At 50.0% G+C, this 18,885-nt stretch overlaps 1 protein-coding gene across 4 annotated transcripts in view; it reads left to right on the top strand.

The window, feature by feature from the left end:
- Gata4 (GATA binding protein 4) overlaps positions 1-17,302 on the top strand; it is a 69,105-nt gene extending 51,803 nt beyond the window's left edge. For 3 of the 4 annotated variants that reach the window (XM_015986522.3, XM_042284999.2, XM_015986521.3), the window contains exons 3-7: positions 10,505-10,674; positions 11,476-11,601; positions 12,615-12,702; positions 14,551-14,711; positions 15,682-17,302. In XM_015986522.3, coding sequence (XP_015842008.3) covers positions 10,505-10,674; positions 11,476-11,601; positions 12,615-12,702; positions 14,551-14,711; positions 15,682-15,864 — 728 coding nt within the window. In that variant the 3' untranslated portion in view covers positions 15,865-17,302. The remainder of the gene's footprint in view (positions 1-10,504; positions 10,675-11,475; positions 11,602-12,614; positions 12,703-14,550; positions 14,712-15,681) is intronic. The other variant, XM_006993003.4, reaches the window with a different exon arrangement.
- The last annotated feature ends 1,583 nt before the right edge of the window (positions 17,303-18,885 follow it).

Here is an 18,885-nt window from a genome sequence, read left to right as displayed (position 1 = left end):
ACAAACAAACAACCCCCCCACACACACACACACCTCACTCCAGAAAGAGTCATGTGCAGACAGCATTTGATGTATTTAACCTGAATAATTGTTAGTGGGGAGAACCTTAGTCGGGGATTATTTACTCCTTTCATATGTATGAATTGTTTTACCTGCGTGTATGTCTGCACACTGCCTGTATGCTTGGTGCCCTTGGAGGCCAGAAGAGAGGGTTAAATTCCCTGGAACTGCAGTTACAGACACCAGTTCCCTGCGCTGCTGGGAATCAAACTAGTACTCTTAACAGCTGGGCCACCTCCTCCCCAGCCCCACACTTAGTCCTCTATATAACACCCTCTTTTGTAGTGGGGTGGAGGGGGGGGGCGTCTCCTGACCCTATAGAAGAATGCAGTTGATCTTTTGGTTTTGCTTTGCTTTCTGTTAACTATACTCAGAACTGAACAGAACAACCTTGCCGACTCACATAAGACTCCATATTTCATGCAAAAAGCTTGCAGCTTTTCAGGGTGACTGGGTACATTAGCAGGAGAAGATGTTAAGTGCAGGCGATTGGGGCTTAACCTTGGTTTGATTAAGTAATCCCCGAGAAACCCCGACAGGGGAAAACAGACTTGGTGGATATATTTCAGCACCCTGGCTCCCCTCCCCTCCGAAAAGGCGTAAATCTCCCCTGAAACACCTCCCTAGCATCCAGGGCAATAAAGAGGTCACATTATATCTCCATAAATCTCCCCTCTGGCTGGCTGGCTGCTGCCATTCTGTCCAAGAGAGGAAGTTGTTTTCCTTCTGACAGTGGCTGCCAGCCTGGAAGGAAATCGGCTTTCCCCCAAGACCCATTGTCTCATCCCCAGGGGACCGACCCTGGCAATTTGTTCCGTGTTTCCGTCTAGACTGGCAGCCTACCGTACTCCTGACAGGGGTGCAGAGGCAAATGGGGGTGGTGGCCTGGCTGAAGCCTGCGCTGTCTCAGGCTTCCGAGTAAAGGAGCCAGGGTCCTGTGCATGAGTGTAACTGAGCTCGAGATGTCACGCAGAGCCACCGGCACTGGGGGCCACGGGCACTCATGTGAGTGTGCCGTGCACAGGCGAGGAGAGCAATTAGAAACTGGGGCCTGTGGAGCTCGTGTGGGACTCTCGTACAGAATGAGGGGGCAGAGACAGGCGACAGGACAGCAGAGCAGAGAAGCACTTCGAGAAGGGATTTCCTTTTCTCACTTGTGAAATGGGAAGATGCTTTTATGGAAAAAATCAGAACATGAAACCTGCCTGACTTCAAAATGTTACTACTACACAGAGCAGGGGTGGTGCAGTCTGTGGCATATTTAGTCACATTCCTGACCATGCAAAATAATTATTCACTGCTCCTTGGAATTACATTCACAGTACAAAAAGGTGCGTTAAGTGAGAAGTCTCCCTGAGACGCCAAGATGACTCTCAGGAAGTGACTTTTTACTACTGTGCCTGCTCCATCCTTCCAGAGTCTGCACTGTGAATACAAACAGACACACCTCTAGGCCCTCTCTCCCTTTGGTAAGAGGCGTTGTATGTGTTGCCCTGTACTTTGCTTCTGACGTTTTACAACATAAACAGGCTTCCTGGTATGTGTGCTCACTGAATCAGTCATTTGCATAGGGAAGGATATTTGTGTTCTCTTCCCAGTCTTCTGCTATTGCAGAAAAGGACTCTCCTCCTCAGAAGCCATTGACACAAGGGTCCGTGGGCTCACAGCACACATAGTCGTGGCACAGTTGGATCAAATGGCACACACCGTGTATACTTGTAATATGATGTCGCCAAGTCGCCATCCCCCTGGGCTGTGTCATGCTTCCTGTCACACTCCTCATCATGCCTGGGATGCTTGTTTCTCACCCCATCCCCAGGACACCATGAAAAAAAGATGGAGGCAAGCTGGGAAGGGACATTGGCACACACCCAGTGACTGGAGGAGACGGGACCAGTGCTGGACTTTGTCCACAGTGTGGTTGGCAGCATCCTTTGATAAGCTCTACGTCCATTCTCACACTGGCCGGGATTGTCCTCTGTAGGGAGAGCGTTCCCTTCCCCTCTGCAGAAAACTCGATGCCATGGTGGATACTTAAGCTGGATGAGTTTACTGTTCTGGACAGGAGAATCCTGGTCCTGAGGAGGACGGTACTTTGTGGGAGGTGTTTATTCACCCATTTATTTATTTATTTTTGTGGCCCCTCATGGGCATGCCGTGGCTCTCCTGTGGAAGTCAGAGGACAGCTTTCAGGAATTGCTTTTCTCCTATCATGTGGGTTCCAGGGATCAAACTCAGGTCATCAGGCTTGTCAGCAAGTGACTTGACTGGCCGAGCCCTCTCACTGGCCCGTTTACTTGTCTTTTGAGACAGAGTCTCATGTGTCTTAGGATGATACAATTGCAATAGAGCTTTGGGTAGCCTTGGACACCTATTCCTCCTGCCTCCACTTCCCAAGTGCTGGGATTATTGGTGTGCACCACCATGATTGGCTCTTTCCCTCTATTTGGAGATGTGAATATCCAAAGAATTAAAGGGGGAGGGGAGTAGACATCCCCCACCCTTCACATACTAAGGAGACTTACTTGTTTGATTGATTGCCTAGTTAATTACTCTAAGTCATGTTTGAGGAAGGAAATCTCAATACTTTTAATATAACTTAAAAAAATTTTCCAAATTTTTATTTCTCGACTGAAACGTATTTTTCTTTCTTGCTCCCGATCATTGAGCACTTGGGTTATTTCCAGTATTTTGCCATGAGAATATTTAAAATAGAAATTTCCCCCTTTGGAGAATACTCCAGTGAATTGTCGGAGTGGTGGTTAGTGCAGTGTGGTATTCTTTTCTACAGACACACATCCATTAAACACAGTTATACGTGTGCACACATCGCTTATACATGTGTGTGCAGCGGGGTGCTTGCAAACCTCTGCTGCATAGACAGCCTCCCAGACCAGTATGAGTATGGCCAAGGACAGAGTGTCGCTCAAATCTGCATCCCCCTCCCGGGGATCTTCTGCTCTGAGACACTTAGAGGTTCAGCTCTCTCTCGGGTCCCATGGGTCAGTGTACACTGAGCTCATGTCGTGTGCAGAGGATGACAGCAGCATGGGGGAGGGCAGGATCAGGTCACCGACCTCTCTGGGAGTGGCATTCCCTCTCAGGTCACCTGCCTTCCCTGGACCTTGATTTCCTCTGAAGATTCACGGAAATGCAAGCACCCCACTTCCTGGCTTTAGGACCCCCTTCACCAGCGCTCTCCAGGAGCCTTGCTATCTGACATGAGCCTATGGGGGAAGGCGTAGGGAACTGCACGGTTGTCAGATGGCCAGGGAAAAGAGGGCACCTTGGGCCGAGTCCAGGAAGCCTTTTGCTTGTTCATTCATCAGGACTCTGTGGGTGTAGTTGAACTGACGGCTGTTACCCTGAAGCCTGGAGGGCTCTGGGGTGTTACCACTCACCAGAGAAACAGTGATGGCAGGATTTTGTGAGCCATGTGTTTGGTGTCCTATGAGCTCCTGATCTGGAAGGGTCTGGCTGAGACAAAGGACATTGTATTGATACCACAATGCTTCCTGTGTCCTGCATGGGCCCAGCTCTGTGGTGCACAGGTGTCCAGAACAGAATCACCACTGAGGTTCATGCACGATCTCCTGGAGCTTTGTGGTGGATCCTGCACTCCACAGGGAAGCCTTTTCTTGTCCTATACCTGGAGGTCCAGTGGTAGAGGTGGGGAAGCCTTCTTCTTGTGGGCACACTATAGGGTAACGACAGGAATCTGCCTCTGAAAGCCTCTGAGACATTATATCTGGGTCCTGGACTTCTTTAGGCCCTCCTCTATCTTCTTGAGACTGAGTTTTGGACAAACAGCCGTCTATAGACTCTGGGCAGAGAGGGTTGGGACAGGCAGAAAAGCCACAAGATCAGTAGGGAGCCAACGATGCCTCTGCTTTCTCAGCCACAGCTATAGATCGTTCCTCAGTTGCTCCCTGCCCTGGGCTGACCTCTAACCCTGACCCAACGGTGACAGGCCAGGTAGGAGCAGGCGTAGGTAGTTGGGATTGTCGGACTTTCTGAGGGAAGAGCTTTTGGTCCTTGGAGGAAAAAATAATTGCTTCCTCCTTCCTGCCTTCATTGCTGCAGTGATAGGACTGCATAGAGTGTAGTGTGTGAGTTCAAGCTCTTAGCAATAGCTGAACCGGTCTCTGTCGTCATGTGTGCTTCAGTTTCCTCTCCCGTCTACCCCCCCCTTCCCTCCCCTCTCTTCTTTCCTTCCTCTTCACTTCGGTGAGTTTTTTTTCCCTCCCTCCCTCCCTCCCTCCCTTCGAGAATGTCCTTGCCTGTATACGATGTTTCAGGGCCCTAGTCACATTTTAGAGTCCTCACATGGACATTGGCATTATGCTTCTCAGCTCCAGAAGCAGAGGCTAGGGCCATCTTCACAGGGTCCCACCCCCGAGGCCTGGCTGTGTAACCACTTCTGTTTCAGAGTCCCAGGGTTTCTAAAATAGATGCTTCAACACTATCTGAGTACCAGAGGAGCTGTGGCCCTCACGGCCAGCCAGCTTCCTGTCACAGGCTTCTGCTGCAGCCTGACGAAGCCCAGAGAGACGAAGCTCAGCAGCTGCCAGAAAAATCCTGGGGTTTGTTTGTTTCTTGTGCCCCAGACCCAGGCGCCAGCCACGGGGGGATGAATTGAGGCCTGTCAGGAACCCAATCTGCTGAACCTTGGATGTGTGTGAGGTTAGGGTTCAACATGGGACATTTGGGTGGGGCTGCAGACTTCTCTCCTGAAGTCCCTTGGTCCCTAAGAAAGGTCCCTTTGCACTTTGCCTAGACTGTATCTTGTTTTACCCCAAAGATTCTCCTTTTTGACTTCTCCTTCTGGCCCTTTTCCTAACCCTGATAGCTAGTCGCTCTGAACATGGGCATTATCACTGTGTGGTGTGTCACCCTTCTCTGAATAGACGACATGGTGACCTAGGACAGTGGAAGTGGAGAGAGGGTACTGAAGGCCAGATTCACTGCACTGTGCCCCATTTAATGGAATTCTCTGTTTGGGGCTGTGTCTTCTCGGCTGGGCCAATGCACCCTGGGACAGAAATTTTGCCCCAGTTTTTCCGCCATGCCTGTGTGTTCAGCACTTGTCACAGGGGTCCGTATATAGTAGACACAGGGTGAGAGTTGGAGCTGCAGAAGTCCAGGAGAGGCTGCATCAAGTTGATACCCAAACAAGAGAGCAAGAGTTCTCCCAGCACGGGCTCTGGCTCGAGACCCAGCTCTCCAGCAGCAGCTGAGAGACCGAAGGGCACCTCCAAAGCAGGTCAGGGCCTGGGTAACACTCAAGTGCCAACCAGCAGTGCAGCATCAGCCACCTGGGATTGTTTCCCAAAGGTCAAGGGGCAGCGCTGCTCGGCTGCTCTCCACAGTGCCCAGAGGGGTGCTGCTACCCCCACCCCCAGCCTTGCTCCTTTCTCTCTCCATTTCAACTCCTCCATCCATCCGTCCTTCTCCCAGCCCACATTTGCTGAGCCAGATGGGTGAGTTCCGAGGGAGGAATGGAGCAGGTCAGGGGTAGGTTGAGTCCCGACCTTTGATTGCACCAGCCTTAGGGAAGTCAGGGCCCCATTTTCCTTCCAGGCCCTTGGATGGGTATAGCTTGCCATGATTTCTAGGAATATCCATCCTTCAGCAATGTACTCCTGTTTAAAAGAGACATGTTTAAAGTAAGACATGGGATGGTAGTGAGGAGTTAGGTGCCCATCTTTGGGATTAGGAAACCGGTCCATTTCCCATGAGCAGCAATTCTGAGAACCCTGAGGTATAGAGTGTGAACTTTCTCTTCCAGTGTTTGTAGCTTGCAGCCTCAAGCTTGAATTGGGAACCTGGTGGATCGAGTCTGGCCTCATCTATGCCCCAAAGCATTAGATTTCCAAGTCTTCTCTCAACTTCTCCCTGGTTGTCTTCATTGTCCCTGGTCTTTCCCGCTCCCTCTGCCCCTCTTCTCCAGCCACAGAACAATAATCCATCATCGTTATCTCACTGGGTGTTTGCAGAGCACTCCACAGCCATTGTTGGAAGTTTTTCCTCTTATTTGCAAAGTACTTTACAGCTATTATTACAAGACTGTCCTCTCAGAGTAGACCCACTCTCCACTCTCCCAGGGTTGGAGTCCCACTGCTCCCCAGTGGGTGGACCAGTGCCTGTACTGGAGAGGGGTGGGACTGAGAGACAGGCTGTCACCAGCTGGAGCCATGGCTGGGCCCTCTGGGAAGTTACACCCTGTGCTTTTCCTGTGAAGGAGTAAGAGGTGCTGGCTTGGGGCTCACAGCCCAGCACCCCAAAGTAAGTGCTAAGCATTCTTAGCATGGGAGTATATTTCTGTGTGAGACAGACATAAAATGCCCCCTCCCAAGGGGAGTGATGAGAGCTATTTGGGGATCAAATTTCTTTGTTTCCAAACTCAGAACTTTAAAAATGAGTAGCTAGGATGTTGTAGACCGGTCCTTTCATGAAAAAAAAGCCCCCACCATCAGTCCAGCCAAAGCGGTCTTCCGTGGTCTCTGCTGCCACTACTCTACAGGACGCACCGCACGCTCTGGCTTTCCGTTTGCATGCCAGGGTCAGCATTTTGCTCTTCCATTACATGTCCTCCGTACTAGTCATGGAAAGTCTCCACGCAGGGCCTGGAGGGATGGCTGGGCGGCGGCTGAGAGCACGAGTTGCTCTTGCAGAGGACTGGGGTCCGGTTCCCAGAACCCACATGGTAGCTCACAACCATCAGTACCTCTAGTTCCAGGGGGTCTAATGCCTTCTCCCCTTGCCAGTACCAGGCACACACACGGTACACATACATACACAGATACATACATGTAGGCAAAATACTCATACACATAAAATAAACAAATCTTTTTTAAAAATACAAATTTCACGTAACATTTCATTGAACTGGTTGGGTAGAAAGATTTTGTGATGGAATATGTACACAGGTATGCCTGGCTAGGCATCTTGAGGAAACATGGTCTTTGCTTCCTGCCCGGTTCCCTCTTTTGGCTCCTGAGTTACACTGACAGGTCTATCTGGGTTGGACTTCCACATTTCCTATCCTAGACCAATGGTACCCGCCATGAATCCCATACTCCCTCGAGAGTTCTGAAAATGGAATGAGTCATCTTGCCACTCACTTATTGATTTTCAGGCCCGGTTTGTTAAACTAGGTCGTTAGCATTCCGAGAGCAGGGCACCCTCTTAGCTCCTGTGGCATCTGTGTTGTCCTGCTTAAGTCACAGGTGTTTGGTAAATATTTGTGGGTGACAAATACATATTTGCCGATGCCTGGTGGCTTTATCTGGGTAGGAAAACAGTTGCTAGAGTGCATAACCTGAGCTGTACCTCCATGAGTTTCCCAGGTCAACCTTTGTGTTGAGGCCTCAGAGCAGGGAAGGGTAAGTGAGTAGCAGAGAGGACGTACTCACAGATGCTATTAATTCCCTCCATAATGTATGCACAACGTGTAATGTACTAGGAGTGAAGAAAAGCAGGGATCTTCCCTCTCAGAAACAGCAACAGATCGCAGGGGATGAGGGTTCACTCTGGAGTTTAAATGAACCAGAGTGAGAGAGAAACTGGTGTGAGCATCTTGACCCGTTGGAGAGGCACACTGAGACATTACTGAGCTTGAATGACAGACAGGTTCTTAGGTTTCCTTCTATAGTAGAGGTCTAGGTGAGGTGAGATGGTTCACAAATCGCCAGAAGCAGGTTGATGGTTAAATAGGAGTGTGTTCTATACTCTGCCATCTTTGGGATGTAACTTTTTCAAGGCAAAGAAAAACCATCCAAGGGTGGCCATAGGTTTGGACTAGACCGATGAACCAAGTCCTCTCTCCCATGGTGCGATTTAACTTACGGGCTGTGGCCTTGCTTCAATCTTGAGGCTGTACTGCCATCTAGTGTTCATGGCAAACGAAGGGCTGCCACCGCCAGTTCCGGGCCCTGCTGGATATTGGCTCTAGGAACTCCTGGCCTTTCTACTGCTCTCAGAGAGCTTGGGAAGAAAAAGCAAGGCTGACAGACCACCGGCAAGGTGCTGGTGATTGTGGTCATGGTGGTGGCCCGGCAGGGAGCAAACCATGGACAAGAGTCACCTCTGGAGGCAGGTGACCTTGATGAAGGGCCTTCAGTGTGACACAGGTGTAAAAATAGCCTCTCCGTGCTGGCTTTCCTTAACTCCCTGGCCTGAGTAAACAGCCCCTCACACCTGTAACATTGTTTGCTTGGTATGGACACACTACTACCAGTTTGCAGGTGTAAATGACTCTTTGTATACCCAGAGTTATGGGAGGGCACCCTGCCCTCTTCCAGCCAACGTTCCCTTAGAGCTGATTACTGAACAGCAAAGCTGACCGTGTAGCCTTAAACCCTGGGGCTGGGGCCTGAAGGAGGGATGGACCTTTAGTCCTGCCTTCTAAGGGGTACCGATGGCTTCCCCAGAGAAGAAACTCAGCATTGCCTGGTATCAGGACAAGGGCAATCCGGAGACCAAGGTAGCTATTGCTTAGGGACAGAAAACTTAGATGGCATGAGGCAGAGAGACTTCTGGAAGTTTTAAAGCAGGCTTTATAGAGGTCAAAGGGAGTGAGGAAACCAAACCTACCCCTCTCACTCAGGCAAGGAGAAGGGACATGAGGGGTTCACCAACTGTAGAATTCTACGGACATAGAAGAGAAAGGAAGGGCTTAGTGATGAAGGGGTGACAGATGAAAGCAGCCTTCTCGGGGAGGGCTGACACTCCCGTCTGCTGGGCTCCAAGGTGCAGTGGATTAAATTAGGTGTCTTCATTGTCTGTGCCATATACAAGGGAAAATGGCAAACCATAACATAAGGCCATGCATATGTGTTAAAAGTAGTGTGCTGGTTTCATTTCTGTTGCTGTGATAAAATACTCTGACCCCCCCCCCCAAAGAAAAATGGAGACGAGAGAGGGGGTTTATTTTAGGTTACAGTTCCGGGTTGCAGTCCATCACTGTAGGGAGCCACAGCAGCAGGAGCTTGAGGCACACCCACAGTCAGGAGCAGAGAGAAATCAAAGCATGCATCCACGCATGCTTGCCTGCTTGCTTGCGCTCCTTTCCTTTGCTCTTGAACAGTTCAGAAGTCCTTGCCCAGGGAATGGTGCTGCCCACATTAAGCAGGGTCTTTCCGTATCAGTGAACTTAATCAGACAATGCACATGCTCACAGCCCATTCCAGGTAGGCCTTCCCTCACGGGGACTCTTTTCTGGGGTAATTCTAGTTGATAATAGTTCTGAGGTGTCAAGTTGACAGTTACATCTAACCGCCACAAGCAGGAAAACTAAGTGACCGATAAGTTTAAGAATGTAAATAGAACGCTAGTCTCTGTGACCTAGAAACTCTCCTTCTAGGGTAGTACTCAGAGTGATAGCCAGAAACTCATCACGGGTTTACCTACAAAGAGACCAGTGTTTACAAAACAAACATGGGAAACTAGACAGAGATTCAGCAGTTACTGAAAAGCGTAAGTGAGAGGGGACATTGCAATGACGGGCTATTCCACTGTGCTGAAATGCGCTTATAATACATTTCTAATGTGGTAACACATTAGGACGTTAAGCAAACAAAGCAAGATAGGCTGGCCGTATCGCTTGACCTCAACGAGGCAAAAAGTATGTGTCAACACAGAAAGTCTTACAAAGGATAGAATGAAGTAACATGCTCACAACACTGGTTGTGACTTGTATTTTCTTTACATGTTTTAACACTAATTATCCTATAATATAAATATGTTTACCCAAAGGGAAAAATAATCCATATAAAGTTTTGTTTTGTTTTGTTTGGTTGGTTTTTTTTTTTTTTTGCATTTATTATGACTGCAATACCCAGAGAAGCTGCTTAACAGAAGACAGAGTTATTTTAGCTTATGATTTCGTAGGGATTCAGTCTGTGGTGAGGGAGGCAGGCAGAGTGGGTGGATTGACAGCATGCTGTGGAGGTTTCTCGGAGTGCAGTAGACCAGAAGGCAGGCAGAACAGGAAAGGACCAAGGGGCCCGCTAGAACCTTGAGTGATCGACTTCTGCCAACCAGGCCCCACCTCCCAGCTGGGTTCCACAGTCTCTCCAAATAGTGCCGCCAGCTGGGGAACAGGTGTGCAAAACATGAGCCTGTGGGGACATTTCATGTTCAAATCATACTTTTGAAAAGGAAAATGAAGAAAGGGTTCTGAGTAGGTTAGGTGGATGCCATGAAGGCACTAGAGGCAAGATCTGGACTCACAAGTGTCCCCTCTAGCCTAGGCAGCTGATGACACTTCCTCGGCCAGCTCTGCTGCATCTGGATGGCAGAGTGGAACCCACTCACTTTGCAGTCCTGACCAAGGAAGGATGAATCTCCCGGGGAGACATCTAGCCCTGCTTTCTAGGTGAAAGATCTCCGAGCAAAACAAAGAAGGAATAATGTGTGTCCTTTCTCCCGTGTTTCCCCCCAGTAGATATGTTTGATGACTTCTCAGAAGGCAGAGAGTGTGTCAATTGTGGGGCCATGTCCACCCCACTCTGGAGGCGAGATGGGACAGGACACTACCTGTGCAATGCCTGTGGCCTCTACCACAAGATGAACGGCATCAACCGACCCCTCATTAAGCCTCAGCGCCGGCTGGTAAGCAAGCATCTCTGTGACTCAGGCCCACCAGCCTGGAGAGCACCCAGCTTCGACCCTCCTCTCTGTACCTGGCTTTGTGACTCTTGCCCAGCTTTAAATTTTGGAACTGGAGGATCTGAGCTGAGGGGTTAGGTAGGTGGGAGGAAGCAGGGAGCTTCTCACACCTTTAGAGTGAGCTTGGGCTCGCTTCAGAGATGCAGGCCCAGCTATTACAACCCTATCACCATGCAATAGTAGAAAATGAAGCCCAGCCAGAGGGAGCCAGATCCAGGCCTCCGGATCTCCAGTCCAGTCCCTTTGTCTTGAAGACCAACATAAACCAGAAGTTGTCTTATTTTCAGTTGATCCCCTAGAAAGACCCAGAGTCCAAGAAGGCTGAGCAGTGGGTTTGGGTCCTGGCTGGGGAGGCCTGGAACTGGGACCAGACATTTGCTGTCTGTGCCTCTTTTTTTTTTTTCCACCTGACTCTGACCGATACCGACCCACTTTGGTGTATGACAGGGAAGGGGACTAGAGAGAGAAATCTTGAAGCTTCCTCTTTAAGGCCCATCAAGTTCCTCACTCTACACACAGACACTGGCATCAATGAGCTCCACCTTGGGGAAGAGATGCTCTGTTGACAGTGTCCAGGTCATTCACGCTGTACCCTGGGGGTCCCTCTCTGTTTGGCTCCCATCTGTTCCTGTGAGCGGTCTGGATACCCAGAGACAGTGCCAAGACTGGCCTGAGGGATCACATGAGACCATTCTGGCGTAGCCCTGCTAGACACAAAACACTTCCTTTCTGTCTATGTTGTAGTCCGCTTCCCGCCGGGTAGGCCTCTCCTGTGCCAACTGCCAGACTACCACCACCACGCTGTGGCGCCGCAATGCCGAGGGTGAACCTGTGTGCAATGCCTGCGGCCTCTACATGAAGCTCCACGGGGTGAGTGGATGCCCTGCTCTGCCCTGCCTATGCCCTCTCATGCCCTCAGCTCTGCCTGATGGGAGTCTCCTCCATTTCCATTCTGCAGGTCTCATTGGTTGTTTTTGCTCTTTTGGAAGGCCCGCCACCCAGCTCCCAAATAAATCACACATAGAGGCTTATTCTTAATTATAAATGCCTGGCCTTAGCTTGGCTTGTTTCTAGACAGCTTTCCTTGACTGTAAATAATCCTGTCTATTTTGGCCTTGGAGCCTTTATCTTTCCCTATTCCTGTATATCTTTTTACTTCTTACTCCATGTCTGGCTGTGTAGCTGGATGACTGGGTAGCTGGGTGGCTGGCGCCTGAAGTCCTCCTCCTTTCTCTCTGGTTCTTTGATCTTCCTTCCCCGCCCCCAGATGTCTCCTTCTATTTATCCTCTCTGCTTGCCAGCCCCACCTATCCTTTCTCCTGCCTTGCTATTGGCCATTCAGCTCTTTATTAGACTATCAGGTGGTTTAGACAGGCAAAGTAACACAGCTTCACAGAGTTAAATGCAACATAAAAGAATACAACACATCTTTACATCATTAAACAAATGTTTCACAGCATAAATGAATGCAACACATCTTAAAATAATAATCAACAACAAGGTCTCATTTGTCTTCCCTCAAGAATAGAATCTACATGCTGCTTCTTTTACAGACCTTCATTTAGTGTGCGTGTGCGTGTGCATGTGTGTGTGTGTGTGTGTGTGTGTAAGAGAGAGAGAGAGAAAGGGAGGGAGGGAGGGAAGGAAGGAGAGAGGCGCACGCCTTTAATCCCAGCACTCGGGAGGCAGAGGCAGGCGGATCTCTGTGAGTTCGAGGCCAGCCTGGGCTACCAAGTGAGTTCCAGGAAAGGCGCAAAGCTACACAGAGAAACCCTGTCTCGAAAAACAAACAAACAAACAAACAAAAAAAAAAAAGAGAGAGTTTCAATACCATAGCAGACATCTGCAAATGGAAATTCATATATTAACTTCCACCCTTTCAGGTACCCAGGCCTCTTGCAATGCGGAAGGAAGGAATTCAAACCAGAAAACGAAAGCCCAAGAACCTGAATAAATCTAAGACAACAGCAGGTGAGGAATAGGTCTGTGTGTGAGTATGTGAATAAGTCAAGCATTCCCAGAGCATTTGAGAACCATGTCTGCTCTGGTAGGCTACCAGGGTAGGGTGGTAACCTCCTCCTCCTCCAACCTCTTCTCTCAGAACAGAAAGATAACCCAGCAAAGAAGGCAGTACCTTACAATAGGCTGGTTGGACCAGTGTGGGGCCTGAGAGAGTAATGTTGCTCATTGGCCCCCATCTTTGATGCTGTGATCAAATCAGACAAGTTCCCATTATGTCATGCTCCTGACAGATTGATCTGTAATCGGGGAACATTAATGTCACATAGTGCTCTGAACCTGCACACATTCCTTCAGAGATCTCCTCAAGACCCCACAGAAGCAGTCTGTTAGTCTGTCTTCCTAATAAACAAACTGGGGCTCAAGTGTAATGACTTAAAATCGCATCGCTATTGACTGGGATCTTGAATGTTCACTCCGGGTTCAATAGTCTGTTCAATATGCTGTTCTGTCTTCCTAGTTTCTATGTGACTCAGAGTAACCCTGAACTCATGACCTTCCTGCTTCAGCCTCCTAAGTGCTAGGATTATAGATAGGCATGAGCCGACACACGCCTTCTTAACTTCTAGATTAATGAGAGTGTTGCAAGGCTGGAGAGGTGGCTTAATGGGAAAGAGTACCACTGGCTGCTCTTCCAGAGGACCCAGGTTCAATTCCCAGCACCCACATGGTGGCTCACACCTGTCTGTGACTCCAGTTCCAGGGCTTCTGATACCCTCACACAGACATACATGCAGGCAAAACACCAATGCACATAAAATGAAAATAAATTAACATATATATGTATGTATATATATATGTGTGCATATATATACATATATGAGAGAGGGGGGGGTCACGAATGTCCCCCTACCCAGAGCCTTCTGTGCTCCACACTACCAAACTAGGATGTGGCTGGCTTCAGCAGAGGAAATGAATTGGCTCATGTGATAAGGACAGTTCACCTTCTCCCCGGTGCCAAGCAGGCAGCTTCACAAAGTTGCCCATTTTCACCACCAAAGGCATGGCCAGCATTCTAGGTTCCTACATTAAACAGGGGCTTCTGGAAGAAGTAGTTCCTACCTGGACCTTCTGCCACTCCCCAGGGGTCCTGTCCTACCCTCTCCTGCCTCCGGGACTGTGGCTGCAGCAGAGCCCCTGGGTTCAGGGGTGTAGCCCTCAACCTCTAAGTCGGAATCCAGGAAAAATAAACTCTGTAGCAGGACCTGTTCTGGAGTGGCCCAGGCCACTTGTAATCTCCATTTATTCCAAGCAGTGTGGCTGTTTACATTTTTGCTACAGAGAAATTAATATAGTTCATTATAGGTTGTTGTCCGAGAACCCTCTGGCAGTATCCTGAGATAGATAGTATTTACATTTAAAAACAACACTGAGAGTGTGGAACCCCCAAACAGAATGTGGTCTCCGGAGTTTATGGATCTAGAGCCATGAGTCTTCTGAAAAAGTTCCCTTGGGGCTGGGGATGTGGCTCAGTGAGTACTTAGCACACACGAAGCCCCTGGCTTCAATCTCTGGCACTCCATAAACTGGCCTGTAATCCCAGTACTCAGGAGGTGGAAGCAGGAAAACCAGTGCAATGGCATCCTTGGCTACATAGTGAGTTTGAGACCAGCCCGGACTACATCAGACACTGTTTCAAGTAGGTAAAATAGTCTCCTCGGAATTTGGATGCTTCTGTGCCATTTTGAGAACCGCTCTTCTTCACCGTAAGGCTCCTTGCTTTTGTCCCCAGCAAACGTAAATAGGGGCTCTGCCCCTGCAGCTAGCTGGACTGGGTCTCCTGACTCTGCCTCCTTGCAGGTCCTCCTGGTGAGAGCCTCCCTCCCACCAGCAGCGCCTCCAGCAACTCCAACAACGCCGCCACCAGCAGCAGCAGTAGCAGCAGCGAAGAGATGCGCCCCATCAAGACAGAGCCTGGGCTGTCATCTCCCTATGGGCACAACAGTACCTCCATATCCCAGGTGGGTGTGGGACCCGGCTAATGGAGAACAGACTCTCGATGCCTAGTGGCCAGGTCAGCCTTGGGAGGTGAGCTGTAGCCTGACCCTGAGCTGCTGAGCCCCAAAGAGCCCAGCCTCGGAGTCCTTGGTATCTCTTGTCCCTCAGCGGTGATGATTTGGACACAGAGAATACCACGTGGTTAGCATCGTCCCTGTGCTGTGGCCCTTGGGAAGAAGAAGGACGCAGAGACTGCACCCAGGATGCATGTGTACAACGACTCCCTGAGTCAGACTTGGGTGTTGGGGTTGGAAGCCAACTTGGACCCTAGAGCTCGAAGTGTGTTGACCTCGGCCTTGAAGGCTTTTCAGAGGAGAAGCCAGGAGGACCCTGTTAGCAGGGCACAGACTTGGGGACCACAGAGGGCAGGGTGGGTGAGTGGTGGGCAGGAAGCTATTTTCATGAGCTCCAGCTTCCTGAGAGCCTTCTGGAATGGCACAGCAGGGGACCATGCCCTCTTGAAGGTATGATGGTGCCGTTCCTCTGCCTCTCTGGGGATAAGGAAGTCACAGTTTCTTTTTTCCAGCCCCACTACCTCTAATTGTGAGAGGCTGTTTGGGCATTCTACCATGAGAGCGAACCAGAGAGAGCCTGGTTTCACAGAAACAAAAGTGCCAGGACCCTTTCAGGATGGAGAGGATGACTTCAGTCTGACCAGGAAGACCTCTATTTGACCTGGAAGTGGTGATGGGAGTGTCTCCTTCGGCTGTCAGAGCCTTTAAAAAAAAAAAAAAAAACAGCAGCACACAACTCCTGGGTCATGGCTGTGCTTGCACTGTGCTCAGGAGCCGCTGTGGAAGCACACGGACCCCTGTAGCTTGGCCCTAGGGCCTAGGGAAGCCGCTGAGTGCTTACTCCCTCATCCTCTCCCAAGCCCTGGTCCTTGGTCCCCCAGGAGCATCCTACTGACTCACTGTGCTTTCTGCCTTCCAGGCATTCTCTGTCAGTACTGTGTCCGGCCACGGGCCCTCCATCCACCCAGTGCTGTCGGCTCTGAAGCTCTCCCCACAAGGCTATGCATCTCCTGTCACTCAGACATCACAGGCCAGCTCCAAGCAGGACTCTTGGAACAGCCTGGTCCTGGCTGACAGTCATGGGGACATAATTACCGCGTAATCATCCCCTCTCCCTCTTCAAATTCCTGCTCGGACTTGGGACCTGGGGGCCAGCAAAGTCTGCGGCTGGGGCACGTTGGCCAGCCCCTTTGTCTGGGAATAACTCCCGAAGAACAACTGGGTAGAACTTGAAGTTGTTGGCAATCGCTTAGGGATGTGGGTGCTGGGTTTCTTCAGACACCCTTTCCAGGTGGAGCGCTGGAAAGAGACTGCATTCTTACAGAGCCCACCTTCATTGTGAGCGCAGCACAATGAGGCTCTTCAATGTAGCAGGAGACTTCTTTCTCATTCTCCACCTGCCTGTCCAGGACAGAGACATAATCTCCTTCACCCAACCCTTCACCCCAGGGGTTCTAGGTAGTGGGTTTTTCCTTGTGCTCCTAGGGTGGCTGTAGGGGCCCCGGGGCTTCCAGACACCGTCTACAGCCTGAGCAGGGTGTCTACCTGATGTGGACTGGATGCGACAGCCCTGCCCTTGTCCAACACTCCCCTTGAGGCATGGCGTGTCCCTGCATGCCCCATACCAGATCTGACTCCAAAAGTGCTGGCTGCGATGCAGATGTTACCGAGTGCTCCCTGGGGAGATGGTGGAGAAGGCCCATCACACAGGATGTTCATCCAATCACAGCCCAGCAGTGGTGCCTTCCCTTCCTTCTCCCAGGAACTCCAACATTAAACCCCTTGCTTTCCAGCCTGAACATCTCCTACCCCCTGCAAAGCTAGAGCTCAGTTGTGTAGCAGGCTAGTGCCACCTGGTGCTGCTCCCAGTGTCCCTTTTCACCCCGCCACATGCAGGGGTTCCACGGAGGGACAAAGCCGACCACCAAAGCAGGTTGGTGACTGCACTCATCTGCACCTTGGGTCCCTCTGGAGGTTGTGTCTACCGCACAATCCTGTTCCCAGGACTCCAGCTTGCTTGCTCTGAGCCTGCCAAGCCATGGCCTCTCAAGTCAGTTACCTGGATCTGGGCCTTTCTCTCCAGCACAGATCCTTTGTCTAGGAAATACAGAGTGTTTGCAACATAAATTCAAAGCAGAAAACAACAAAGCGAAATTTGTGAAAGGACAAAGGTGACGGATGGAAGATGTCTCGGGGCCTGATGGGATTGCCATGCTTATAGCTGTCCTAGAATTGGCCTTCTCCCTCTCCCATTACTGGGGCCCCCAAAGATTCTTCCTTGTCCTCATCACCCACAGAGCTGTAGCCAACTATGGCATTACCCATTGTTCCCCAAACTCCCAGCCCCCACCCCTAAAGCCTACCGGCCGTAGCAGAGAATAGCTTTGAACCAAGATTCTGTTGTAATCATCATTTACACTGTGTTCTTCCTCAAGGCTGCCCTCCATGCCTCCCCGCCTCCACAACCTGTTAACATTGTCTTAAGGTGAAATGGCTGTAAAATCAGTATTTAACTAATAAATTTATCTGTATTCCTCTTCCCCTCAGAATTCTTTTCTAGAAGGACTGATGCTCATTCTCTTTTTAGTGGACCAAAGGCTGCCTCTACCCATGAGGTTTCCCCTTCATGGTTTTGGCAGGCGGCACCTTGGAGTTGGTGGTGGAGGCTGGTGAGAGAATGGTAATGGAAGATCTCAGGACAGGTTTAGCTTCCTGGAGAGGACCGGAGCAGCCTTAGCTGAAGTTCCTGTCCCCATCTTCTCACATAGATGTCACCCTGTGAGTGGGGATATTTTTAGAGCATTTACCTGAGTGCTTGTGGCTCCATTTAACTGGATGGTCCCTGATCTCTCCTGTCTCCTGGTGTAGGACACATCCTGAATGGCCCCCAGGGGACAAATACTTAACCCAATGAGAGGAAGACAAAACCCTGTCTCCTTGCTCTCTTTTGGCTTCACCTTCTCAGGCCATACCTGCCTATCTGCTTCACCTCAGAAGTATGAGGAGTGCGGAGCAATCACTGGTCCTAAAGCCATGTCTTATTTGGTCCCCCTGGCATTGGCTGGGTTTGCATATCACCCACCTTCAGGACCAGCTTACGCCAAATCTACCAGGCATCTAGGGCCTCAGATCTCATGGCATCCTGGTTATTTTCTAGTAGTAATAACACACAGAGAGACTCATTTTCTATGTAAAACCAGAAAACCCTTTAAAAATGTTTTCAAAGTTATTTAGTTAATTGTGTGAAGGGGCACACATGCCACAGCACACCGGTGGAGATCGTCTGGGAGTCGGGTCTCTCTTTTCCACCTCCACATGGGTTCCAGGGATCAAATTCAGGTTGTCAGGCTTGTGTGGCGAGTGCTGTGCTCAAGCGGCCCATCTTACTGGCCCAAGAAAGACTTCTCAACTCTTAAAAGAATAGCCAAACCCATTAAACCGAGAGCTACTGTCGGTCACGGAAGGTGAGTCCTAGTGAGAAGAGAGATTCCAAACTGTTGGCCAGAGGAGGTTCAGGGTTTTTGGCTAGGGCGTTTTTGTTTAAAACATTTACATCACTTCTCTTTCGAAATGGATTTCAGAACAAAATGCTACATAGTTTCGGTAGATGCCTCTTTCTGCATCCGGTCACAACTGGTACCCTCTCCAATTAAGATAACTTGGCCTCCTTGATCATCAGACTTGTTGCTTCCCCCAATCAAGCAATCCTTAAGGAATCCCGAGTCACTGTTTCCAAAAGACAATAAAAGATACGGCCAAGCCTGGTGGTGAACACTGTCTCAGTCATCATCAGCAACCACAAAGATGCATTTCCAAATTGTTGGGACATCGCTGGGAGGAGGGAGAAGTGAGGGGAGGGCACAAAATGATGTCACTGGGATAAATCACTTTCTCTAGGGACAAGTCTACGTAAGAAATCACATTTCTGACTGAAGAAACCGTTTGGAGCCCAGGTTAAGTCCATATGCAGTCGGCTATGCGTGGGCCCCAGCTTCTGAGCGGGAGGCAGCTTAGCTGCGACTGTGTTGGGGCAGGCTGATGGTAATGGCCACAAGTTTCTCATCACTGAATATGCACCAAATGGGGCTGGAGGATTTAGGAGGAAACCCTGACCCCAAAGCTT

The sequence above is a fragment of the Peromyscus maniculatus genome, chromosome 9, assembly GCF_049852395.1.
Source record: "Peromyscus maniculatus bairdii isolate BWxNUB_F1_BW_parent chromosome 9, HU_Pman_BW_mat_3.1, whole genome shotgun sequence".
In the NCBI taxonomy this organism is placed as follows: Eukaryota; Metazoa; Chordata; class Mammalia; order Rodentia; family Cricetidae; genus Peromyscus; species Peromyscus maniculatus.
This window is presented reverse-complemented; position numbering and strand designations above follow the sequence as displayed.